Raw genomic sequence first — 27473 nt, forward strand, 5'->3', positions numbered from 1 at the left:
CCGCTCCTCACACACTCCGGGAGCTCCTCTAGCCACCGCCGCAGCCCGGGCTGCAGCAGCCGCGAGAGGGGCTCGTGGGGCGGGGGGGGGGAAGGGAAGTGGCGCCCGGGATGCAGGGAGGGAGATGGGGTCCTGCTGCCGCTGCCGCACCGAGTCTCCCCAGGGCAGCGCTGTACAGGGCGCCGCCGGGCTGGGCAGGGGGCGCGGATCCCAGCTCGTGCTGGCAGGGTGAGTGGCTGGGGCAGGGCCGGCTCCCGGCAATGCCGCCCCAAGCAAAAAAATAAAAAATAAAAATAAAAAAGGGGCGCCGGAGTGCTGCCTCTTAGAAAGTGCCGCCCCAAGCACGTGCTTGGAGGGCTGGTGCCTAGAGCCGGCCCTGAGGGTGGCAGTTCTTAACCAAAAATGCAGCCACACGTATACAAAAGTTCAGGACAGAAGAACATGCAGAAAACCATGGCTAAATGAAAATACTTTGGAATTTTAAGTAGGCAGAAAGTAATTGTACAGTTTAAGATATTTTGACGGATATTCCTAATTTGGAGTAGTAGGCATTAATTATGGTTTAGACTAGATTAGATTACCTTGACACAATGAACCATAATGATCTAAAAGAGCAGTTACATTTTATTATACCAGTGATTCACAGATTATTAAAACTTTGAGACTGAGGATTCTCTGTAGGGTACAGAGATAAGTCTATTGAGAACTTTTTTGCAATACCTGTACATGTATCTAAAACACTCTGGGGATGGTATATGTATTTTAAAGTGCACTTGGAACACCTCAAGCAATCTGATACACACTTAGGGAATGTCTGCCCTGCAGTTAGACACCTGCAGCTGGCCAGTGCCAGCTGACTTGGCCTTGTGGGGCTCGGAATACGAGGCTGTTTAATTGCAGTGTGGACATTCAGGTGGGATCCCACAGGATCTTAAAGCCCAAACATCTTCACCACAATTAAACAGCCCCATGAGCCCAAGTCAGCTGTCACGGGCCAGTCATGGGTTTTTAATTGCGGCGTAGACCTACCCATAATCTGATTGAGTCATCACTGTGAGTACAAGAACAAAAAAATTATTTTGGAGTCATATGAGGATCATACCTGATAATTCACTGAGAGGATACTATGTTGCAAACAATCTCAATTGCATCATTTTTTAAAGGAAAAATATAATTGAAGTGCAAAATCTCCATAGTTAACCTTTACATTTTCAGTGCTGAATGCGATTTTAATCATTAAGTTCTAATTAAGATCAATGGGAGTGACAATGCACGAACCCTGTGCAATTCTTTGAGAATATATTTCTCTGGGTTGAAAACTTAGAACTTTAGTTAAGACTTTCCTCTCAAGGGTCTGAAAAGAATGCATTTAATAGGATGCTGCAGGACCTAAGGATATTTATAACATAATATCCTCTCAGTGAGTTATCAGGTACTGTATGATCCTCGTACAACTCCAAAATATTTTTTTTCTTCTTGTACTAACAATGATAACTCAGTGAGATTATGGGTCTGTCTACACTGCAATTAAGATTTATATATCTATACACACATTGCAGAGTTATACAGCTTCGTATAGGAGGATTATCACAAGTGACTGATATTTTTAAGCACAGTACCCTTCTAAGTCTACAGAACACTGGTGTATTCTGCCTTTTGAGCACCCTTTTTTCATTAAGTAAATTAGTTTTAGAATATTCAATTAAATTTTTTTAAAACTTTTTTTTTTAATTATTGTGCCATTTATCTAAGCACTGTGTTCTGTTCAGTTAGTTTTAAAGAAAAAACTTTGAAGATTTAAATTTTCATCATCAGAAGGAAATCATACCAATCTAAGTGCTTTCCCAAATATTGCCAAGGGGTGAGCAAAGTCATATTTTTGCTTAATGTGCATACAGCTATTCTGTTTTGTTTGTATATTGTCTTATACAACAGGATACATGTTTTTTTGCTTGAATTCTAGTATTGTAATCCATTTTAGATCATTCTGCAGACAATTTTACACATGTACAAATAGAGATAGTATGAGTCATGGGAATAGTAATGAGATGTGGACACTTTCATTTCTAAGTCACAGGTTTGAATCCAATCTGAGGCCCAATCCTGCAAATTGTTCCATGTAGGACGACTCATGGTCACATACAGAGCCCCACTCATTTTGATGGTTCTTTATACAGCCTAGGGGGCCACTCATGCAGAACAAATTTCATGATCATATTCAAAATTAGTAGTAACCAAAAGTCATAAAAACTACTATTCCACAAAAGTAGCGGTAAAATGTTACATTGCTATAGCATTATCCATATGACAATCTTAAAGTATTTTACTAACATGAATAAATTAAACCTCACAAAACCTTTATGAAACATTGTAGATAAATATTATGTGCCTTTTAATACAGAAATTGTTGCACAGGCTATGACTTTTGCCCAAGTTCACTCTGGTATTTATGGAAGAAATTGCATATGTAGGTAGAAAAGAGGCCATGTCCAAACAGAATAGAGTTTTGATTTTATATAATGATTCAAGAATCTTAAGCCTTTGAAGTAACATGAAATACTAGAAATGTAGTGACTGTGCAGACAAATGGAGTAGCTGTTACGGGATTTAACAATAGATTGCCTGCAATCTTGGATATTAGAAATTATTTTATTGAGAAGGAACTCTAGTCAGATCATCAGTATCATCCCCTACCTTTTTTTAAAGTAACTTGGGATCTTCAGTGTCAAATATGGACCTACTGGTGTTAACTGTTTGTTTGCCCTATCCAACTTCCTGTTTCTTTTGCTGTAATATGGAAACTTATTGATTCTATTGTTTTTCTGTTCAGCTTACATTAATGCTGAATTGTGTCATGCCCATCCCACTGTACTGTTTTTTAAAAAGTAGCTGGAGTCTGCACCACAAACGTTCTGGTAAATAAAAGATTCATGGGCTACAGGGATTCTATGGCAGTAGAAACTTAATCCTAGTTTGTCTGGAAAACTGGCAGCCATGTGAACAGCTGCATTTCATGGGGCCCCATGGCAAACTGTCCTACAGATAGTGTTTTCAGTGGCTTGCAAGGCAAATGAAAGCATAAGAAAGAATTTAGTCCAGATATGGTAAGCAGCTACATCAATAACCTTGCCTGCCTGGCTGCTTTGCCCCCTTTTATTTTCAGTCCTAACCTTCCATTACATTCACTGTATTAAATGTAAGATATAAACATAATCAGCATATTAATTTTAGTGGCTTGAGCAGAAAAATCAAATAAAAATTAGCCATTCACAAGAATAATGACAAGTAAGGTCTGGAAATTTTTCACTTTTCATTAGGTTACTTTTTATTTAGCACCTCATACTCTGTTTATACAGCAGTTACTTTGTCTACTTGTATATTATGTTTTAAAAAAATTATTTAATATTTTAACTTCCAATAAATGCTGCTTAACCTGCTTATCAGGTATTTGATAGTAAAAAGCTGTTTTAACTGATTTTTCTGATTGCTATGTTAATAAGTATGCATGCAAATTTAATTTTGACTGTCAAACAACATTGTTCAGTTGTTTGTGACATAGACTGTATGGGCAGGAGGTGGTTCATGTCTGTCGATGTGTGTTCCTGTGCAAAATCAGATTTTTATATTTAGTGTGTGTAGATACACAACTCACAGTTAATGTTCTACCTAGAAAGTATCCTATTACTAAAGAGACTTGCTTAATGAACCTGTGGATTGAGCATCTTTAGGACACTTCTGAGATTGATAGCCTCCAAATTTGACTGATTTTTTTCCCTTCTGCTTGGTACCATAGTTCATACTGTGTTGTCCTTCTAAAATTTGATTATTTTTCTTCAAGGAAAAAAACATCCCTAAAACGTCAAGAACACAACAAAAATCAGTGATAGTAACCATACAATAATAAACGAACATGCATGTGTGATAGGGAAAAAGTAACTAAACAAACCTATTTTGGCCACTAGCTTTCAAGGAATTGCTGTGTTAGGGAGCAAAAATTGATTTGGGAAAAAAAAAAAGAGTTGCATTGGTAATGGGATATGGAACCTTTGACCTAGGTCATTGGTCTGAATACAGCCCAGATTTGTATTGACAAGAAATTGTTACCATCTGAAGGTTATTTGGTATGTGTAAATTAGTTGTTAATCTGATCTAGTAGGCATATGTTCTCATCACAAAAACTGCCACCAGATAGGCTCCTTGACTGGCAATCTCAGAATTCAAGGATTATGAAAGGATACACTGAACCACTTTATTTCTGTAAACTTCACCATTTAACAGAGATTGAGCACACTGGTGGAGCAGTGTTTTATCAGAAGACTTATGCTGTTGCTGCCCATGCTGTAACTCTTCTAGAGACAGGTAAAGGAATCTGTCTCCATATTGCTGACTGGAAATTTTCTTGAGCACTGAACTCATAAAATTACAGCAGAAATTAAAAAATGAAATATAACATCAGTGTCCTTTTAATTGTTTAGGAGCCTGTTGATAATATAACCTCTTGTCACATTCTGGGGTGCAATCCAGACCAGTGAGGGGTTGTGTTACTGCCTGCCCTGTAATGCTGAGTGCCTAAAATGGTCTCCTGCTGAAGCCCTCTTGTCTGGCCGCTTCCAGCTAGTGTACAAGTTCTGTGTGTTAAGTAGCTCTGACTCAGCAATTCTGATTCCAGCAGCTTGCTTGTTATACAGCTGCCACATTCTGGCCTCCCCCAGCCTTCGTGACACCTGGCAAGATGACCCCAACACTCCCCAGTCCCAAATTTTCCCAAAGCCATGTATTCTGGAATGTCCAGCCTTCTCTTGGACTACTCAGAGAGACATTAAGGTCTGTTTGTTCCCTTAAAGATACAATACCCAGCAGTTTGCCACATTAACTGGAATTAACTTTTAAATTTAAATTCACTTTAAATCAAGCACAGCGCTTGGGTTGCTTAGATTAAAAGTAAAACAAGTTTATTAGCCAAGGGAGATAGGATTTTAAGTGAGTTCAAGTATGAAGGACAGAGTTAGAAATGGTACAAACAAATAAAAGTTAAAAATGATTTCTAGAGACAGAGTTAACAAAACTACAGTCTTGGCTCAAAGTAAGATTCTCATCACAGTACCTTCCGGCAAGATGGCTGACTATCCCTTCTCCCACAAAGTCCAAAGTGCTCAGTTCTTTGTCTTCTTAGATGAAAGATAATTTGGAGTTTTTCGCCCCTTTCTTTCATAGTCCAGTAAACCTTTGAATTAAATTTTTTTAAGATTACTCCCCAAAGTAAAGTTAATTCAAGCTGTGAGGAAGATGACAGAGTCTGATGGGGAAGAAAGTTCCATGCTGATTTCTTCGCCTGCTAAAATGCAAATTGAGCAGTTTCTTTCAATCTCCTCCCCCTGCTGTGATGCTGAGTGGCTGTCTCCTCTCCTTGTTGGCTTTATGGTCCTGATTATCTTTTATGTAAATTGCATTCCCATTGTCTTTTAATGTACCTTGGAAATACCTTTCAGGTGGAAAAACCATATTCCTTTGTCTAGGTTGGGGTAACTTTAGCCCTGCCTAGCAGACACACTTTGATAAAGTAATTTCCAATATCTTTATCATTTTGAGTTTGTCCTCTGTTCATACACCATGCAATAATATTAATTATCAGCAGGGCCGGCTCCAGGCACCAGCTTAACAAGCAGGTGCTTGGGGCGGCCAAGGGAGAGGGGCGGCACCTGAGGCAATTCGGGGGCGGCAGGTCCCTCACTCCCTCTAGGAGCAAAGGACCTGCTGCTGAACTGCCGCCGCCGATCGGGGGTTTTTTTTTTTTTTTTTTGCTTGGGGCGGCAGAAATGCTGGAGCTGGCCCTGATTATCAGTATGTTATTAGTTTTCTATTGATACCTTACATGACACCTTTTAGATACAGATTATGACATTAATTAGTTGGATACCAGGTACCAAAGAGCCCCTTGCTCTCTTGCACTGGGATGTTGTTAGATTCATACCCCTTGCTAAATGAATTTAGAATAGCCTAGTGAAAGTTTCAGCACCTGAAATAAGTAATTTCTGAAAATAACCTTAGTTATATTATACTAAGGATCTATTTTTATTCTTTTCACTTTCATATTTGTATGCATATATGGTGTAGGGTAGATAAGCTGTGGTTACATGACATACCTGTTATGTAGAAGATGTGTGAATGTGTATATAGCTATGCAACCACACTGACATACCCTTGTTTTTGTTTAAATAAGACTATTACAATCAAGCACAGTGTGAATATCACTCTACAAACTCCAGCCATTACCCTGCTGGGCATGGCAGGTTTTGTTTTATGAAGAAACTTTAAGTATCTCCATCTTCATTTTTTATTTGTTATAAAACATAGAGAATTTCCACGTAGTTGCACTTTGAATAAACACGCATAGTTGTCTCAGTTTCAAATTAAGATTCGTGGCTTTGTGTCATTATGCATGTCAGTTTTCAAGGGTTTGTATAGAAGTAGAGCAAAAAGACACTAACTCTCTAGTGGGAATGTTCTGTACTTTGACAAAGGTCTGTTTGATCATGTCTGAGTTTTATTTCTGAGTGAGTGTCCCAGCTGTGTTGCTTGCTGCATACTAATGAATAATGTGTGAAAGCATTGTCTGAATTGGGTGCATCTTGTCTGTTATAGTGCTCTGATTAAGTCTCTAGTTAAGTTCTGATACATTAATTCCATGGATGTATAACTCTATCCAACATGATATATAGAGCAGTGCACTCTACGTACCTGGAAAACACCATTCAAATTCCAGGAACCTTATATTCCTGTGTGTTCATGCCTTAATGATAGTTGATTTATTCCTTGGTCTTGGAATATATTTAGTTCTTCTATACATTTTAGGGTCTGCTTCACTGACGTCATTGGTAGTTTTCCCACTTGCAATGTACATGTTTTGTGTGTATGAGTTAGTTATGTTTCCCTGTAGTGGCTGGACTGCAAAGACCTACCATTGTTACAGTCTGAACTTTTTTGTTTTATCTACATTTGGCCTAGTCAGCCTAAAAACAGCAAGATCCAGGCCCATTATACAATTATCATTATTACTGTAGAGCTTAAGAGCTCTGGTCTTGGACCAGGACGCCATTGTACCGGGTGTTGTAAAATCCAGAATGAAATGTTGGTCCCTGCCCTAAAGATTGTACATTTGTGTATAAAATATGGATGCAAACTAACTGATGGGGTAGTACAGGGAAACAATGAGACAATATTGGTCACTATGATGGGCAGTGGTCTCAGCACACCAGAGGCCTAACCATTGTTAAGCTTTTATGTAGCCATCACAGCAAAGGTGAGTTTGGAGGAGGATAAAGAGATCATTTTATGGATGTGGACAAACACCTGTCAGGGATGGTCTCAATAATACTTAGTCCTGCCTCACTGCAGGGGACTGGACTAGATGACCTATTGAGGTCCCTTCCAGTTCTACGATTCTATGATTCTGTATTTATGGGACCCTCCCAAGCATCAGGGGCAGCACAGGAGAAAGTACGATGGTGCTTGTTTGAAAATTTAATAAATGGGCGATGGAGGCTGGCTTCATAGAGAGTACACTTATAAAGTTTGCGGATACCAAGCTGGGAAGGGTTGCAAGTGCTTTGGAGGATGGGATTAAAATTCAAAATGATCTGGAAAAACTGGAGAAATGGTCTGAAGTAAATAGGATGAAATTCAATAAGGACAAATGCAAAGCACTCCACTTAGGAAGGAACAGTCAGTTGCACACATACAAAATGGGGAATGACTGCCTAGGAAGAAGTATTGTGGAAAGTGATCTGGGGATCATAGTGAATCACAAGCTAAATATGTGTCAACAGTGTAACGCTGTTGCAAAAAAAGCAAACATCATTCTGGGATGTATTAGCAGGAGTGTTGTAAGCAAGACACGAGAAGTAATTCTTCCGCTCTTCTCCAGGCTGATTAGGCCTCAACTGGAGTATTGTGTCCAGTTCTGGGGGCGCCACATTTCAGGAAAGATGTGGACAAATTGGAGAAAGTCCAGAGGAGAGCAACAAAAATTATTAAAGGTCTAGAAAACATGACCTGTGAGGGAAGATTGAAAAAACTGGGTTTGTTTAGTCTGGAAAAGAGAAGACTGAGAGGGGACATAAGTTTTCAAGTACATAAAAGGTTGTTACAAGGAGGAGGGAGAAAAATTGTTCTTAACTTCTGAGGATAGGACAAGAAGCAATGGGCTTAAATTGCAGGAAGGGAGGTTTAGGTTAGACATCAGAAAAAACTTCTGAACTGTCAGAGTGGTTAAGCACTGGAATAAATTGCCTACGTAGATTGTAAAATCTAAGTCTTTGGGGATTTTTAAGAGCAGTTTAGACAAACACCTGTCAGGGATGGTCTAGATAATACTTAGTCCTGCCATGAGTGCAGGGGACTGGACTAGATGACCCCTCGAGGACCCTTCCAGTCCTATGGTTCTGTGATTCATGGGCTGAGTGGAGGTGGGAGTCAGCATCTTCAATAGCAAACAAATGATGATAGGTAGGGTGGGGATAGGCTGAGCAGGGCCTTGAAAGTGAAAGACAAGCATCTTCTGTTTGTTACAGTAGCCTTCTCCAAAACCACCCCCAGCTTCTTTGGCTTTGGGAGAAACAAACACCAAACTGGTATCTATCCCAGTCAAAAGAGGAGGCTGATACTCTATTGCCAAGTGACCCCTAGAAGTTGCCATCTGTAACCATGGTGTCCTGTGAAATCCAAACTGCAAACTTCAAACCACAACAAACTGTAAATTCATTAACATTCTCCACCAATAATCACACGGGGGAGGAGAGAGTGGGCTTTGTGGCGGAGAACAGAGCAGGAAGGGGTGCTCTTCTGCTTTGCTTGCTAATATCATCTACACTGTGTCCCAGCTGGCCAACTCAAGAGACCTATTACAGGTACCAGGAGTATCGGATGTGAGTGCTCCTCGTACTCTTATTGCCCCTTTGGGTGAGTGTTGCAACAAGGCAACCCAAGGGCATGGACTGCTCTTCAGACCCTGCCCTGCAATCCCATATGGCTTTCTTCCAAACAACAAGTCAAACACCACTTAAAGGGATTTTTCAATTTGAAAATTGCTTTTATCTGAAAATTATATATCTGAAACAAAATTATCTGAAAATTATCTGCAACAAAATAGTCAAAAAAAATTCTTTTTTTCAGTTTACTTTGTGCATTTGGCAGCACTTTGTATAGCCAGTTTAACGTCCTCTATATAGGAGAAGGCCTGCGACTATTACCCAGAGCAGTGGTGGGATCCCATGGTATGAGGGCAGGTGTGCTTAGTGCCCTGGATTGTCTTCATCTGCTCCTGTCCCTGTCCCTTAACATAGTTAAGGTAATATACTCCCTGCTTACTTTTGAAGAACCCAACTGAAAAGGCTACACTGAAGCCTCTGGATTTACTTGTACCAGCTTTGGCAAAGAGGACTGACTGTGCTAGGATTTAAATATTCGTTACGTTTTGTGTTGAGTCTGGTATAATTTTACATCATGGTAGCTCTTTCTGAAGTCCACAATGGATGCTCTGGCTAGTGTAATATAACTTCCTTATTTTGAAGTACCATCTTAATTGACCATGAATTTAACTCTTGGAGTCTGCCTTCAAGGTGGCACAATCTAATATTGGGAGTGTTAAAAATCTTTTATACATTTTTGGAAAAAATGAACATTTTTTTATTTTTTCATTTTTGGGCATTGGCTCTTGCAAGAGAGAAGTGCTATATGCTTTAGTCATGAAGTTAGAAATTTTGTTTTTCTGTTTACATTATTGATTAGCAGCTAACAGCAGACTGTTACTTATAGAGGACATTATTTCCTAGTTATTAGGGAGGGACATGGATGTAGAATCCTATGTGTTTGGCTGTTTGTTTTCATTTCTTCTTTAAAAAGAAAAGATCATTGTATCAAAAAGTAAGGTATTTTTTCTAGATGTGTGTCTTTTAATTTTCTTATTCAGATGAGAGCTGAGTGAAAATAAAATTTCTGCCCATGGGAAATTCTGATATTTTAACATTAGTTTTCCTCCCAATTCAAGAAGAAAACTGAAATATCAACATTTTTTGCAGAATAAAAAGTTCTGAAAAAAATTCTGTTTAGAAATGGGAAAACAGCATTTCAGTATTCCTGCATTAAAATAGTTCATTTTGATTTGTTGAACCAAATCAAAATGTTTTGTTTCAAGTGAGCTCAATGTAAAACTTCATGTGCCTGTGATGCCATGGTGCCTGATGAGAATTTTAATTCAGGTGTTCCTTGCCCCCACTCTCCCCTGGGGCAAGGTTCCTTAACTAGACTAGAACTCCCCTGTTGCACCTGCAGTCATATGATTCCCATGATGTGTCACATGGCTTGGTCAGAGGAGAGACAGCATGGAATCATAGGAGATGTAGAGTTGTGAAGAAGCACAGCCAGTAGGGGAGAATTTAAGCTTGCAGCACCAGAACTACAACTTCCATGAGGCATTGAGACACCGTAGGCAAATGCAGTTTAATGTTGAACTAACTTGACACTAAAGGTTTTGGTTCAATTCAACAAACCAAATGTTTTGAGCAGGTTGAACCAACCCAAAATGAAATACTTAGTTTAGATTTTCCTGATGGAAAATCAAAAGTTTTTTACAAAACAACTGCATTTTCTGTTTTAAAAAAATCATTTCCATGGAAAATTCCCAACCAACTGTAGTATTTTAGAACAATAATATCCACAGTGGACAAACAACAAATACTTTACAAATGATGATAACAAAGGAAAAATTCTATGAGCTAAGTCGCTTGTCCCCTTCTCCTCCAGTATATCTCTGTAGCAATCTGATGCATTTCTCACCTGTAAACCTGTTTTTTCTTTGAGAGAAATTATTCCCATATCACACGAAATTCGTCTGTTATGTATTAATCTTATAAATAACAGCTCATAGGGAGCAATTTCTACCATGCCATGTGTAAGTCTCTTAACAGTGAAGTGGTGAAATCCTTGCCCTGTTGAAGTCATTGGGAGTTTTGCCATTGACTTCTGTGGAGCCACGACTTTACTCAAGAACTTTTCTTTTAAAAAATCAGTCTGCAATTGTCCTTAGGTGTGCAAACAGACTGATTTTTTTAAAAGAAAAGATCTCAGTGTACTTGATGGCAAAAAAAGAAATGTAGCTAATATAGTTACGATTCATCTGGTAACTTATGAATCCTTGCTAGTTCTATACCATTTATAACACCTGATCAAAATTTTCTAATATTGGTATATTGCCAGTAATGTTAGGTTTCCAACCTGATTTCCACTCTGCTAGCATACATTGTCCAATATGCCACATTTGAACAAGTGTGCAGGAATACAAGAAATACTTTGTATGAGTTTAAATTGCATTAACTTAATGTTAGACTCACTCACACTTTTGTAAATGTATAGAAAGTCCATTTATTCATTTCTGAATACTGGGTAACATCATAGCAGAATTTTTGGGAGCATTCTCAATCCTTTGAGAACTTCACACACTCAGCAGCTGACTTCCCAGTGATCTGTTGCACAATGTCTATCCATCTGCTCACTGATTGTCCCCTCTACAATGACCTGCCAGCATTCCTTCCATGATAACTTTCTCAGGGTTATTTCCATCTGTATGCCTGGTGTGATCAAAGTACATAAATTTGTGCCTGTTGATTTCCGACAACGGAGTCTGCTTCTCTTCAGCAATATTTCAAACATAAGTGTTAGTCTTCTTTTCCATCCAGGAGATACGCTTGAGTCTTTGCCAGTACCACATCTTAAACGTTTCCGTTTTTCTCTTGTCAGGAGCATTGGTTTTCCAGGATTCACATCCATAAGTCACTATGGAAAAAATTAAGCTTTTCCCTGGTTGAACTTCATACGTTTTGAGATGCCATGGTTTTCCACATTTTTGTATTTCATCAAAGCATATATTTAACTCAAACTTCCATCTTTCTCTGAAAAATTGAAATGCACAAATAGACTGAAGTAGTCTGAGAAACATTGCATAAAGTACTGAGACCAGATGAGAGGTAGACGCAAGTTTTAGTATAAGAATTTCAGGTGTCTCTCCTTCCATGGAGTGGATGGTAGTAGTGCAGCCTTCATAAAGTTCCTGGACCAGTTGGAGAAAGCTTTCAGGCATCCCAAACTCTCGCAGTATGGCAAAAATGTGCTTGTGGAGCATGGATGCAAAAGCATTAGCCAGGTCGAGCCACACTATGGCACATTGTCTCTGTGCACTCCTGGCTGTGTGGATGGCAGTCTGAAGGACAAAGTTGTGTTCATAACAACCTTCGCATGACATGAAGCCTTTCTGGATGGAGCTGATGGCTCCTCTGTTCACCGACCAGTCTGTGATCCTAGCCATCAGGCCGCTAGCATACAGTTTGTACATGGTGAAACAGAGAGAGATGGGTCTCCAGTTGCCGTGGTCATCTCTCTCACCTTTCTTGTAGACGAGCACTGTCATAGACTTCTTCCAGGAGCTGGGAGTACAGCAGAACTATTTGCATTTGTTGAAAATGGCAGTTAATACCAGGCAACCGGGGTCTCATTTTTTCAGGAAGTTGTAGCGAATGCCATCTTTTCCAGGGGCTGTGGTTTTGGTATTTGTAAGACTGGTCCTTACTTCATATGATGTAAAGTCTTCTTCCAGGTCCCCTGCACAGCCAACTCGCCGTAGAGGATGAAGCTATCTGTAGTGGCATGAAGTAAGGCTGTCCCCTCAGCCCCATTGTTTTCGACTTAGCCATGGAGCCGTTCATTCGAGTGATCTCCAGCGGTGTAGGCGGTTTCAACCTGTACGGCAACAGCATGAATATCCTGGCCTACGAGGACGATTTGGACCTGATGGCAGACAACCCTGAGAGTCTCCAACAAATGCTCAATGTCACGAGCCAGGCTGCCAACTGGGTGGGACTCGGCTTCAATGCCAGGAAGTGTGCATCCCTGCATATCAATGGCAGTAGAAGGGACTTGGTCCAGGGTGACGCCATTTCAGATCCAGGGTGAACCTATGATCTTCCTCGAAGATGGACAAACGTACCAACACTTCAGCACTCCAACGTTTCCGCGTCCAGCAGACATCTGAGGATGCCATCGTGGAGATCCTATAAGATGTGGCCAGGATTGACTCCTCCCTACTGGCACGATGGCAGAAGAGCAATGCCTTGAACATCTTCCTGATCCCCCGTATTTTATTCGTTCTGAGGGGATCTGCCGTGGCGAAGGTACTACGTAACAAGGCGGACAACACTGTCAGGCAGCTAGTGAAGAAGTGGAGGTTTCTTCTCCAGAGGGTCAGCAATGAACTGGTATACATCTCGCACAGGCAGGGCGGCACCAACGTCCCTCGAGCGGGTGCAACATTGCAGTGATCACTCATGCCTTACACCTTCTGGCATGCCCAGACGCCATGGTGAGGAACATCGCGGAGAGTGCTATGCAGGACATCATCAGGAAGCGAATTGCCAGGACCCCCTTCAACCAAGATGTCGCCACCTACCTGAGCAGTTCCCTGGAAGGCAAATTTGTAAGAGAGAGGGGAAACTGCTTCGCTCTAGACTCATGCCCGCAATGCTATGCAACACCTGGAGAAGCGAATCGTCTGCCACTGGACATGGTGTGAGGAATGTCAGGAGCTGGGAGTCCTGGTGTCACAGGTGACAAAATACAGAGCACACAATCGTCATCGGAGAGCTAGAACCATGCTGGAGAGGATTCTTAAGGATGCCATCCACTCCAATACATGGAAAACCTGAAATGGAAGCCTGACCAGCGCAAGGCCTTCGCCATCCCTGGAACGGACAGCCAACTGTGACCGGATGTCATCACCAACAAGGAACAGAAGAAGATCATCATGGTGGATGTCACAGTTCCATTTGAAAACAGGACCCTAGCCTTCCGCGATGCCCGATCTTGAAAACTGGAGAAATGCGCCCCTCTGGCTGACACCTGGAGAGCTAGGGGCTACAAGGTTCAAACTCATGCGCTGATCGTTGGAGCCCTGGTCTCATGGGACCCCAGTAACAAGCAAGTGTTGAGAGAATGTGGAATGAGTCAATGATATGCTCAGCGGCAACTCATGGTGTCAGACACCATCAGGTGGTTGAGGGACATCTAGAACACATCGGCAGTACCAGGAGAGAGAAGCTGGAGTGCCGACCAGAAGCGAAATTGGAAAGTAACTGAAATACTTCTGTGATGGATTATATCTACTAAGGGACAACCTATCCTAAATGCTCAATTACTGAGTGACAATCTACACTCATTCCTATATTTGCTTTCTACAACCAATTCTCTGTATAACTTTTCATGAGTGATGTACCCGAGTATTTGGATTCTAATACCTAAACTGTATCATTAAAATTGGGTTATTGCAGATTATGTTCGTTCTCTCTCTCTCTCTCTCTCTCTCTATATATATATATATAACACGACTTTTAAACCAGATTTTGTACTTTTGGGTAATCTAAGCACTACATCCAGATGTACAGACAATCTTTTCTTAACCTGTGTATTATATAATTTTAACATTAGCTTTATTAAATGTATATAGTGACTCAAATGCTTTAGCTCAACAGGAGTGCAGATAACTGAGAAATTTCATGAAATCTCAGTTGATTGCTTTCTTAGTTAAAACCCTTTTACAGAAAGAATACAAAAGTGCTTGATAAGCCATTCAGATATAAACCCACAACAAAGACCAAAACAAACACCAAGCAACATAGGAAGGATGTTATCTTTTGTTTTTACAATTATAACAGAAAAATTGTTGTGTAGATCTTTAGTCATCGAGGAAACAGTGAAAATAATAGGTAAGAAACATGGGAATGAGAAGAATGGAAACCTAGTATGTGTAGGGCGGAGGGATAGCTCAGTGGTTTGAGCATTGGCCTGCTAAACCCAGGGTTGTGAGTTCAATCCTTGAGGGGGCTATTTAGGGATCTGGGGCAAAAATGTCTGGGGGTTGGTCCTGCTTTGAGCAGGGGGTTGGACTAGATGACCTCCTGAGGTCCCTTCCAACCCTGATATTCTATGATTAGGTATAAGGCACCAAGCACATCAGCATCACTTATCAGACCTGTCAACTTGCCAAGGCCTAAATTTGGGACACAATGTTTCCTTAAATGAAGGAATTCAGGAAAGTTAAAATGCTGTGGGATTCTTTTCTTTAGTGTAAATGACTTTCTGTAGTTTGAATGTCTTCTTTGTCTAATATAAATACTTTTCAACAATGAAGGTGATGATAAACCATCTTTCTGTGGAACATAGGTAACATAGGGATTAAAATGAGTGATGTACCTCATTTTGAGAGATATTTAAGAGGTATGGTGCTTAACAAATAATGGATTTCCCCTTAAATACTTTAAAAGGAACTTTAACTTTTGCAAGTTTGTCATGAAAACCTCTGTGTCAAAGTTTTGTTGTAATTTTGTTTTTGAAAATACATTTCCTCTTTGTTCAGAAAGATTTGTTTCCATTCTTAGCTCTATAAGATTCTAGGATTGTCACTCTCTGTCCTCTCAAACCTGTGATGGCTGAGTCAGTGTGAAGCGATGCAAACAGCTACAAGCGTAGTTGAAAGCTCTTTTTGTTTAAAATATCACCAGTTCAGTAATCGCTGGGATTTGTAGTCTGTTACTTGCCAATTTTTAAATTCTCAGCCATTTTCAGCTTTTTTTACACTTTATGAATTACATCTGGATGACAGCATGTTTTTATATATTTTTTATTTTAATATAAATTGTTTATATAGTGTTTCTTGTTCACAATTATCCCAAAGTACTTGACAGGCTGTTTGGGAATTATTTCACCCATTGCTGAAACACAGCCTCTTCGTGGAACATGGCAACTAGTTAACTGCACACAACAGTTCAGGACAGGAAACTGAAGAGAAAGTTTGGTAGGCAGAATGTAATTACCCAAACTGGAATTTGGTGAGGACACTGGGGCTAAAACCTCTGTGCTTGCAAGGTGCCCTGTTTATTATCTCATTTGAAAGATGATAGCTGACAATGTTGTAAGAGTTCAGTGCATTCTGTTCTGACTCAGAGGGAGTTCTTTACCATCAGAATGCTTGAGTTTCCTAACATCAGATTAAGTTAGTGGATTCAATATTAAATTGGAAGGAAGCATGCCACCTACTGAATCACCAACAGTACCTTCTCTAGTATCTAACTTTACCTTTGAATGTCTCTATTCCTGTCATTGACTGGGCTTGATTCTGCTTAGTGTGAAGCAGGATGAAATTGTAGCTCAAGGTGACATAGCTACAGACTGCATTGTGTATATTTTAATTATTTTACAGTAACCAGGCAATGTTTTACTCTGGACAAGATCAGTTAGATCTGTTCTTGATCAATATGTTTATAACTCTTTGGTTTACTTCTGAAGATATCATTCTTAATATGTTGTGATAAATTTTTTTTATTGCATCCCAATAACTACTCTGTTTGTTAAACCTTGGCACTGGAATTCATTTTCTTTTTTAATGAAATCCATTTCGTTTCCATTTATTTTGTTAGCTTTTCATAATGGTTCAAGTAGTATTTTTTTTTCAAGGAAAGAAAGGTAATGAATTGAAAAGATTACTTTTTTGAAGGAAAAAATTAAATTGTTCAGAATGGGTTTTTTAAATTAAATTGAAACAACTTAAGTCCTTACTTCCCCTCACATCTCCCTTGGAAACTCCCTCCTTTACTGTAACCTTGTGGTCTTGATGATATTCACAGAGAAGCTGATTTACTGAATAAAGAACTTCTTTAAGTTTTGAGTTTTGGAACATTACCAGTGTGTCTGAACCCAGGTTTCAAATTTTACTGGCATTTTGTTGGCAAACCAGTTTTTGGAGTCCCTTCTTATTTGAGTATGTTTCCTGACACCTTTGGCTGTGTGTTACTGTGTTTTTACATTCTGTCTCTTTTTAAAAAAAATAGTATATAAACATTTACAAAGAATTAATTTAAAAATATCTGGTATAAAAGTAGAATAAAGACACAAGAAAATTACCAATTGAAAATTCAGAAAGCACAAAAAATAAGTACCATTTTTATTGCCAAGGTACCAAAAGTAGCAATGTTATCTCCTGTCCAGTCAGTGGGCCCAGTCCTCAAAACACTTCAAATGAAGTGGTCACAACTGTGTGTAGCCACATTGACTTCATCCTCCTCACAATAGCACTATGTCTAGAAATAAGTGTTTACAGAATTGGGTCCTACGGTTGACACTCTTGTTGCTAGCACAATTTTTTTTCCTCCGACAACTGTCCAAAGTGCGTAACTGTAAGACACTTGGTTTTCAACCTGTGGTCCCTGGACACCAGGGGTCTACAGACTGTGTAAAGATTTCTAAAGGGGTCTACACCTCCATTTGAGATTTTTTTTAGGGGTCCACAAATGAAAAAGGGTTGAAAACTACTGCTGTAAAACAACCTTGTTAGCCCAATTTCATTCACAGCAGACAGAGGTCAGAAAAAATATGATGACCTTAATATGGTAGATTCTTCTTTGTACAATAAGTGTTTATAGCAAGGTAGGAAAAACTAGCAGTGTAAAATTACAAGGCTTTTTGTAAATCTACAGAAGTCTGGAACACCTTCATCACTTTTTTTTTTTAAGAGGATGCAGGAAACGAATATCTGGAGACGTAAAAGAGACTATTGGTTTAAATGATCACTTTGTGTACTAGTACTAATATGGGAAAAGGCTGTTTTATGTGGAAGCTGCTTGGATTTCTGCTATAAAAGAGAAATTTTGGCATATTGATGAGCTCCAACACGTAGTAATGACTGGTTGGGTAGAATGTCTCTGATTGTGTTGCAAGCACTGCACTAAAGAATCAACAATTTCAGGTAGTCTGCACTGTGTAGAAATAGATGGGTCTCGAAAAGTAGCTGGGATTAGAGGCCTTTTCTGTGTAATTACACTATGAAAATAAAGGGTAATGGTACATTTAGAAAATGTAGTGGAATATATTGTTAAAGATGACCCTTTTCCAGTGGAAGGAGTTGTTAACTTGAAAACTGTTCTGCTCACAAAGATGCTTTTGTGTTCCCATAGATAAACTCATAATTTTATTAGTATATTTTGAATTTAGTTAGAAAAACAAATAGAAAACCTACAATATGTAACAACTTGGGAGTGGGATAAAGAATTCTTTAGCATGTTGTGAATGGCACACAGTACATAGGAGAAAACGGAGTGGATTTGTAGCAAAGAGACTGAACGATTTGACACACGTTAGCCTTGAGTCTGCATTTCATGACTTTTGTGAGCTTTAAACTAGACCCATAGCTAGCTTTAGTGTGGATTTATTGGGGGAAGAGAGATGAAGTTTTTTTTAACTTAATTAAATTAAGTTGCTCAAACAACTTACTTACCTGGTGAATAATTTACTATTTTATTGTTTGAAAGGGGCAAAACCATCCCTCCTCTAAAATTTGTTATAGGACTTATTGTTAGCGTGCAACAAAATGATGTTATGCGGAATTCTACTATGGAGGGTATTTCTACAATTGTAAGAACTAAGAATTGGAATGGAAATGTCAATAGAACTGTCATTTAGAAGTAACAGTCTTTTCAGTAATGCATTTTAAGATCTGACAACTTGTCTTCCAAGATGCTCCTGGGGAAAGCCTGAATTATAAAACCATAAATGGCACTATGTAGTAACGTCTGAGCATTTCTGTCACAGTGCATTAGGATCGTTGATTGACTTATCTTCTTTTATACGGTCCTATGGACCTTTGTAGCTATTGAAAATATTTTAAACTCTATCGACAGGGAAGGCTTTGTTTCATTACAGTTTATTCTTTAGAAAAGTATCCAGCTCAAACTCCCATTACCTAAATTAAGGAGATGGATTACACATCGGGTATCAGGCACTATAATGAAATATGTAAATATATCAATACATACACTGCTAATTTCCAGAAAGGATATAATGGACTATGGCTACGGTTAAGTAATAAAAATGGAACAGAGAGTTTGCAGGTCACCTCTTTGTCTGAAATATCATAGGAGACTTGGATCAAGTGGCATGTCCTTTTTTTCAGTTTGACTAAAAAATATTATCTCTTTGTTCTAATACTGTTTCCAATATTATGGCATTCTCTGTAAATGAAATCATAGTAACTATAATCAAGCAACTTGAAGGTTGTGATTTGGTTTTTTTAAATCCCTCCCTCTCCCCACTCAGAACAAAGACATTCAGAGTTAAGGGTAGAAGTCTGTCTCTAACCTATGCCCAGGTATTTCAACATCTGGAATGTAATGTTGCCTTTTGTAATACCTCTGCAATACTGTAACACAGCAGGGTGCATTAATGAGACTTTCAGCTTTAAACCCACAACATCAATGAAATGTATAGTTGTCAGGCTGTTAACATTTTTCAAACATAGTTTTTGTGGTTTCAATTCCCATTTTATGTTGCTATATACACAAAAGCCATTGCATTGGCTAGCTGTGGGGACTGATGGTTCTTTGGCCCTGATATTTCTGTGAGCCATTTAAGTATTGTTTACTACTCTTGACAACATAGACTGTAAATTATGTTGTGAAAAATTATTAATGTGCTAGTATTTTACCATTTAATATTTCAGTTGCTTTAAACACCAGAAGTGCACAGTTCACAGTTTGTCAGGTACCGCAAAAAATTTGTGGTGGTGAAGAAAATTTGAAATTAAATTAAAGCATTTTTTTCCAGAATCAGATAAATGCTTTTCTTTATCCCTACCTGTTGAGTAAATTTAGTTTGAATGGATCAATCTTCTAGATTCATCAGTGAGGTCTTCTGTCTTAATTCATTGTGCAACAATGAGAAACACAGAACTTTATGAAAACATTGAAATGAAGGGGAAAGTGAAATAAAAGAGGAAATGAAAGTATGAGATAACTTCATCATATTACATTATGCCATTGATGAACCCCCTTTTCATCCTCCAGTCTAATCGGTCCCAAATATAATCATTTATTTCTTCAGTGGGAACGTCAATAGCTAAGAATGTAAATCCATCTACAATTGCTTCTTTCTAGTAAAGAAAATTCAAACAACTTTTCTTTTCCAGAAATGAAACAACCCCGCGCACCCCAAAAAACCAACACAATTTATTAAGTTCAGAAGCACTTTATTATTGCCTTTGAGCTGTGTGGCAATGCCTCCAGGGCTATCTCAGATAGCAGAAATAAATCCGTCTGCCTCCAGTTGTCTCAGCCTAGGTATTAGCGACTTCCCCATGTTGTGTACCTCCTTACAGAATTTCCTCTTGGCCTAAACAGTACAATCTCACTGTTCTCAAACTCAGTCTTGTTAACTGTTGCCAAACCTCTAACCGTTCCATGCATATGTTCCCTTAATCATATCTCTTTGTTTTAGAGGTCTGTGTTTGGTTTCAGAACTAACTTTTTTCCTGCCCTGATTTTTTTACCCCCAGAGCTGTAACATGACTATCTATTGTTTGCCTGATATTTAAAGAACCTAGATCATATGAACAGAGAAGTGATAAACAAGTTTGTTTCGACAAAATTTGTAATCTGTCCTTAGCCCCATTTCCAAATTTAAATTAATGTCCTTGTTGGAGTACCATGAATTCAGTATTGTAGCTGAAGTGATGTTAATGAGTACAAAGAACCTCTCTGGATTTTGCTACTGGTTCCCAACACTAGGAAAGGTATATTTCAATATTAAAGATTGACTGTAGATAGGCAATCATAGTCTCAATAAGCAATTCGTAGTGTCCAAGAGAAACAATTCTCAAGCTGTATTTCATGTGAAATGGAAGTGGGACTGGCAAAGAGATCTTCTGGCTAGTGTTCTTTGAAAATGTTTCACATTGATTTCTGCAATAATGTGAAAAAAAACATCTGTTGGACCTGTTAAATCTCCAGTCAGCTGTAGTTCAAGTATTTCTAATTAGTAAAGGTGTTTTATAGTCCAAACCTCTCTTTGGCCCTTAGAATAACCTACTCCTTTCATAGTCATGTGAGCAATTGAATCATTATGCAGAGATGTTCTGAGATTTCAGGAAGTGGTTACTTTTCTGTATTTTTGCTCTACTTCCTCTCCCTTATCTAGCCACAGCCATTAATAAAATACCACATTTCAAATTAAAAAGCGGGGGAGGAGGGGAAGCAGACGAATAGCTCCTTCAGTAGCTGTCTGCCATAACATTTATTCCCAGTAAGCAGCAGAGGGTGCACTTGTACTTATTAGTTCCTACTATACAGTGTCACTATCTTGGTTACAGGAGGACTTGGAAGTCCTTGAATCTTCTTCCTAAATTCAGAAGAAATAATTCTGAATGCCACTTACTCTTTTCTGATTAGTGTGGCACATATTGCCTAAGGCAAAACCACCTTTAATTTAAATGAACTACTCTTTATTTGCATTAAAAGTGAGCTTTTTCAGACTATAAATTATTTACTAGATTTATCTTGTATAGCCAAACAATGGTAACATCATGTGGATCTTTTTTGTCTGTTAAATAATTTCTTTTCCCCAAAACTTAAAATGAAATGAAGAAGGATCATAATACAGTTGAAATATGTTTAAAACAGTTCCCATAGTAAGATTTTTTTAAAGTTAATGTTGACTCATTTGGTGGCATTCAAGTGTACTTTCTACGGATTCCCAGAGGAAAGTTAGTATTCTTTTAAGTGAAACTATTTTAACAGCAGAGTGCAAGCCTAAACCAAACCAGTGTTCTCTAGAGTTCTCAGAAGGTGTAGATTTATTTACTGTAGTTAAATCATAATTAGTTCTCAGGGGATAGTGTATCTTTTAAACTGCTTTATTGCCACCATATTGGTTTTCTAAATAATCAGAAACTGCTGCTGTTATATTGTAGAGTATGAACAAAAATTTGCTGTAAGTAGAAACAAATGTCTGGAATCGCTACTATGGGAGATAGTGACACAAGTTAGAAGAAATAAGTACTTCTCGGAGAAATACTAAAGAAATACAGCCATCTGTGTTTTAAAAAGCACCTTAAATGAACTATGGTCATATCTTTTTTCCAGAATTACAGATGCAGTATTATTTCACTTGGTCATTTTTCAGTTAGCTTCTCTTTTTGGATTTTCCATTGCCCTTTTCACCTAATCATAAATTATAACTGAAAATGAATAAATGATGCTTTTAATTTGATGTAAAATATTAGCCTCTATTTAAATGTTGATGGTAGATTTTCATGAAAAAAGCTGACTGTTCTAGCTGACAACCTTTTTCCTTAATTGGCAGGTTGATGTTCAATTTGCCTCAGGAAATGGATTTAATAGCGATTGCAGTTCGACAAACACAAGGGAAAGGTAAGTAGGTTTTCTTGCAACACTAACAGAAAGAAGATAGTTTATTGCATTTATTCAGTAATGTAGTTAATATAGATCATTTATAGTAGGGCTGTCAAGTGCTTTAAAAAATTAATCATAATTAATCACACTGTTAAATAATAATAATAGAATACCATTTATTTAAATATTTTTGGATGCTTTCTACATTTTCAAATATATTGATTTCAATTACATCACAGAATACAACGTGTACAGTGCTCACCTTATATTTATTTCAGATTAAAAATATTTGCACTGTAAATAATAAAATAGTATTTTTCAATTCACCCAATACAAGTACTGTAGTGCAATCTCTTTATCATGAAAGTTAAACTTACAAATGTAGACTTATGTACAAAAAAAACTGCATTCAAAAATAAAATAATGTAAAACTTTAGAGCCTACAAGTCCACTCAGTCCTACTTCTTATTCAACCAATTGCTCAGACAGACAAGTTTGTTTACATTTGCAAGAGATAATGCTTTCTGCTTCTCGTTCACAATGTCACCTGAAAGTGAGAACAGGCGTTCACATGGCTCTGTTCTAGCCTAGGTCGCAAGATATTTACATGCTAGATGCGCTAAAGATTCATATGTCCCTTCATGCTTCAACCACCATTCCAGAGGACAGGCGTCCATGCTGATGACGGGTTCTGCCCAATAACAATCCAAAGCAGTGCGGACCGACGCATGTTCATTTTCATCCTCTGAGTCAGATGCCACCAGCAGAAGGTTGATTTCTTTTTTGGAGGTTCGGGTTCTGTAGTTTCCGCATCGGAGTATTGCTTTTTTAAGACTTCTGAAAGCATGTGCCACACCTCGTTCCTCTCAAATTTTGGAAGGCACTTCAGATTCTTAAACCTTGGGTTGAGTGCTGTAGCTATCTTTAGAAATCTCACATTGGTACCTTCTTTGCGTTTTGTCAAATCTGCAGCAAAAGTGTTCTTAAAAGGAACTACAAGTGCTGAGTCATCATCCGAGACTACTATAACATGAAATATATGGCCGAAACAGCTAAAACAGAGCCGGAGACATACAATTCTCCCCCAAGAAGTTCAGTCACAAATTTAATTAATGCATTATTTTTTTAACAAGCATCATCAGCATGGAAGCATGTCCTCTGGAATGGTGGCCGAAGTATGAAGGAGCATACAAATATTTAGCATATTTGGCATGCACATACCTTGCAATGCCAGCTACAAAAGTCCCATGCGAATGCCTGTTCTCACTTTCAGGTGACATTGTAAATAAGAACTGGGCAGCATTATCTCCCATAAATGTCAACAAACTTGTTTGTCTTAGCGATTGGCTGAACAAGAAGTAGGACTGAGTGGACTTGTAGGCTCTAAAGTTTTGCATTGTTTTGTTTTTCGAGTGCTTGCTCATGTCCATTCCATATTAGGTGTGTGTGCTCGCCACATGCAGCAGTGCCAGAAGTTTTTCCCTCAGCAGTATCTCTAGGGGACTGGCTCTGGCGCCCTCTAGAGTGGTGGCTGCATGGCGTGGTATAAGGAGCGCCACCAGCTCCCCGCACCCTCAGTTCCTTCTTGCCGCCAGTGACAGTGCTGGAATATCTGCTGTTTCAGCTAGAATTGTTTTGTTCTCCATTTTTGTGAACTTTATAAACCTGTAATATAGTTGTATATAGTTTGTAGTTGAATTAGTTACCCGCAGTAGTAGTTTTTAAAGTCTTTGTTAGTCCCGAATGGGACTCAGCCTGGGGACGGGGCATGCAGCCACCACTCTAGAGGGCGCCAGGCTTTAAGCCCTGCGATCATTGCAAACGGCCTATGCCCATCAGCGATCCACATGATAGTTGCCTAAGGTGCTTGGGCGAAGGGCACATAAGCGACAAGTGTCATCTTTGTAAGTCCTTCAAACCCAGGACGAAAAGGGAGCAGGACAATCGCCTGAAAGGGAAAGGAAAGGGCTGGGGGCAAGCCAAGACCCACGCCAGACAGCTCAATGCCCCCTTAGAGAAGTCGGGACCCAGCTCAAGTCGAGCATTGCAGGCCATCCCATACCTTGCCTGCGACTCTGGATAGCAGTACAGGCCTCCGTCAGCTTCAGGTGCCATCGGCACCTGAAGCCCTGCAGGCAGCTCAGGAGATCCTGGTGCTTCCGGTACTGCCCACACTGGCTCCGGCAGTACCCCGGTCTCGGGGTAAACCCGCCTTGGGGCCTCCACATACGTCCCCACATCAGCGGCACTGTTTCCCATCACATGGGATGTCCTGCCACCGCTCCCCCGCCCGAAGCCATCATGCCTCAGAGCTAGAGAGGCAGGCTCAGCAGAGCCCTCTTCAGTCCACAGACCTTGGGAACCAACAGCAGGATTCGAGGCGTACCTCACCAGTAGCCTGGCACAGATCCACCGAGGCATGCGCTCCCTGGCAGGAGACTGACCCCTCACATCGCCAAGAGCTTGTTACAGATCTCAGGACCAATTGGGGGACTAAAGCCACCGATCACCAGCCCATTGTCATCAGTCGTCCAGATGGTGGTCGCCCTATTCGGGAAGATCCTCCCAGCAACCAGTGCGTGATAGCTCCTGGTCCCGCTTGACATCCGGTACCAGTCAAGTAGCATAAAGCGTAGATTGCCGGGTTTCTGACACTGATCCACCGAACACCGTCAGTCCACAAGGCCCAGACCAAGACCTTCATCTCGCTTGGACAGATCTACCTTAAGGCGCAGTGACCAGCACTGGTCAGATAAGAGCTGCCGCTCCACCCAATCCTGGTCGCCAGGTAGCGACCGTTCCAGCGATAGCTCCAGCATGGAGCAGGGTTCCGTAACTCCAGGGCATCCTACGATACTTGCGCTGTCGCCTACATCATCAGCACCAAAACCTGTCCCAGGGCCCCAAGTGCAGTGTCCGGTGCCATGGTACCCATGGAACCCTTGGGGGTTCACCCAACCTTCCCAGGCTGCCCCATCGGTGTCAGGAGCCTCGGACAGGTCAGCAGCCTCGACATCCCAACCCCCTCCAGTGCCTGAGACTTATGGGGGAAGGACCCCACAGGTCCAGGAGGACCCAGGGGAGCAGCCTGGTGGCCCACCAATGGACGTCGAGGGTCCTGGTACCGGCATCGTCCTTGTTGTCGCCGGATGAGGCTATCATAGAGCCCCCTTACCCAGTTCCTCAGGATGACGCTAAGGCGCACCAGGAACTATTGAAGAGGGTTGCTTCTACCCTGGGGCTTCAGGCCGAGGAATTGGAGGAGCCTTTGGTCTTCGTATTTGATGTCCTCTGCTCCTCAGCACCTGCCAGGGTGGCTTTACCCCTTCATGAAGGGGTATCGAAGATTACCACTGTCCTGTAGCAGACTCCCTCCTCCTTGCCCCTCATCTCTAAAAGGGCCAAGCGCATGTACTTTGTGCCAACCAAGAGGCATGAGTACTTATATTCCCACCTGGCCTCCAATTCCCTGATGGTAGAGGCAATTAACCACAGGGAGAGGCAGGGTCAACCCGGGGCTACCCCCAAAAACAAAGACTCAAGGAGGCTGGATCTCTTAGCACACAAAGTTTATTTGTCTTCCAGCCTGCAGTTGGGAGTGGCCAATCACCAGGCCCTCCTTGGCTGCTATGATTACAGCATGTGGCAGGCCATGGCCAACTTCGAGGCTTCACTTCCCGAAGGGTCCAGGAAGGAATTCTGGGTGATCCTCGAGGAGAGCACGGCTGTGGCCAGAGCGGCCCTCCAGGCAGCTTCAGACGCAGCGGATTCTGCCACCCGCACCATGGCCTCCGCCATCTCCATGCGGCGAGCTTCCTGGCTGCTCCTGTCGGGCTTTTGCACAGGCTCAGCAGTCGATGCAGGACCTTCCCTTCGATGGCCAGGCCCTGTTGCAGAGCAGACAGCCTGAAAACTCTGGGACTTTATGTCCCAGGCCTGGCACGTAAGCGGTTCAAACCGCAACAGCCTCAGGGACAAGGGAGCCAGCCTCGGTAGGACCTGCCTCACAAGAAGGCCAAGGGCTACAAACGCCAACTGAGCCACCCTCCTCCACCCTCTGCTCAGTCGGGCTCCACCCTAAACAATCAGGGGGCCAAGCACATTTTGAGGATGTGCCTGAGGGCAACCTACCAGACTATATTCCCTGGATCCATCTTCTTCAGTTTTTTCCAACCGCCTTTTCTTTTTCCTCCTTGCGTGGACCGCTGTAACCTCGGACCGCTGGGTCCTGAACACAGGGTTATACCCCCCAGTTTATTTCTACCCCCCACCCAGGCTCCTTCCCCGTCCCTCTTCAGGGACCCGTCTCACGAGAGTCTCCTCACGCAGGAGGTCCAAGGGTTACTGCAGCTGGGTGCGGTGGAGGAGGTTCCTCTCGAATACAGGAACAAGGGGTTCTATTCCTGGTACTTTGTAATCCCAAAGGTCAAGGGCGGTCTACAGCCTGTTCTGGACATGCGAGACCTCAACAAATACCTAAAGAAGCTGAAGTTCTGAATGGTCTCCCTGGCCTCTATCCTCCCGTCCCTGGATCTGGGAGACTGGTATGCCGCTCTTGACTTAAAGGGCACATACTTCCACATAGCGATCTTTCAAGGACACAGACGCTTCCTCCAATTTATGGGGGGACCCGGCCACTACCAATTTACTGTCCTCCCGTCTGGCCTAGCAACAGCACCGAGGGTGTTCACCAAGTGCATGTCGGTGGTGGCAGCTTATCTCAGGTGCCGGGATATCCAGATCTACCCGTACCTCGACGAATGGCTGGTCAAAGGCAGCTCCAGGTCTCAGGTCCAAAAGGATGTTGTGGTGCTGCAAGCCACGACGCTCCCTGGGCCTACTGGTGAACGACAAAAAGTCGACGATAGTTCCAGTGCAAAAGATAGAGTTCATCAGAGCGGAGCTCGACTCGACCTGTGCCAGAGCGTTCCTGCCACTTCAAAGGATCCAGACATTGGCGGACCTCATCGCGGAGTCTCTGCATTCCCCCTGACTGTGGCCAGGGTTTGCCTGTGTCTGCTGGGCCACATGGCAGCTTGCACATACGTTGTCCGCCATGCCAGGCTCCGGATGCGGCCCCTGCAGCAATGGCTGACTGTGGTCTTTTCCCAGTCCAGGGATCACCTGGAAAAGATTGTTACCACCCTCCCCGGTAATACTCACCTCGCTGCGTTGATGGACCGATCGTAAGAAGGT

The 27473-nt window shown here is 41.0% G+C and overlaps 1 protein-coding gene across 1 annotated transcript in view; it reads left to right on the forward strand.

Annotated features, from left to right (window-relative positions):
• Positions 1-27473, forward strand: part of LOC112114735 (biotin--protein ligase) — a 224712-nt gene that overhangs the window by 182037 nt on the left and 15202 nt on the right. Inside the window, exon 7 of the mRNA XM_026651957.1 lies at positions 22228-22295. Within this exon, the coding sequence (XP_026507742.1) occupies positions 22228-22295 (68 nt within the window). The remainder of the gene's footprint in view (positions 1-22227; positions 22296-27473) is intronic.

The sequence above is a fragment of the Terrapene carolina genome, unplaced genomic scaffold (assembly GCF_002925995.2).
Source record: "Terrapene carolina triunguis isolate 2854851 unplaced genomic scaffold, T_m_triunguis-2.0 Scaffold31, whole genome shotgun sequence".
Classification (NCBI taxonomy): domain Eukaryota; kingdom Metazoa; phylum Chordata; order Testudines; family Emydidae; genus Terrapene; species Terrapene triunguis.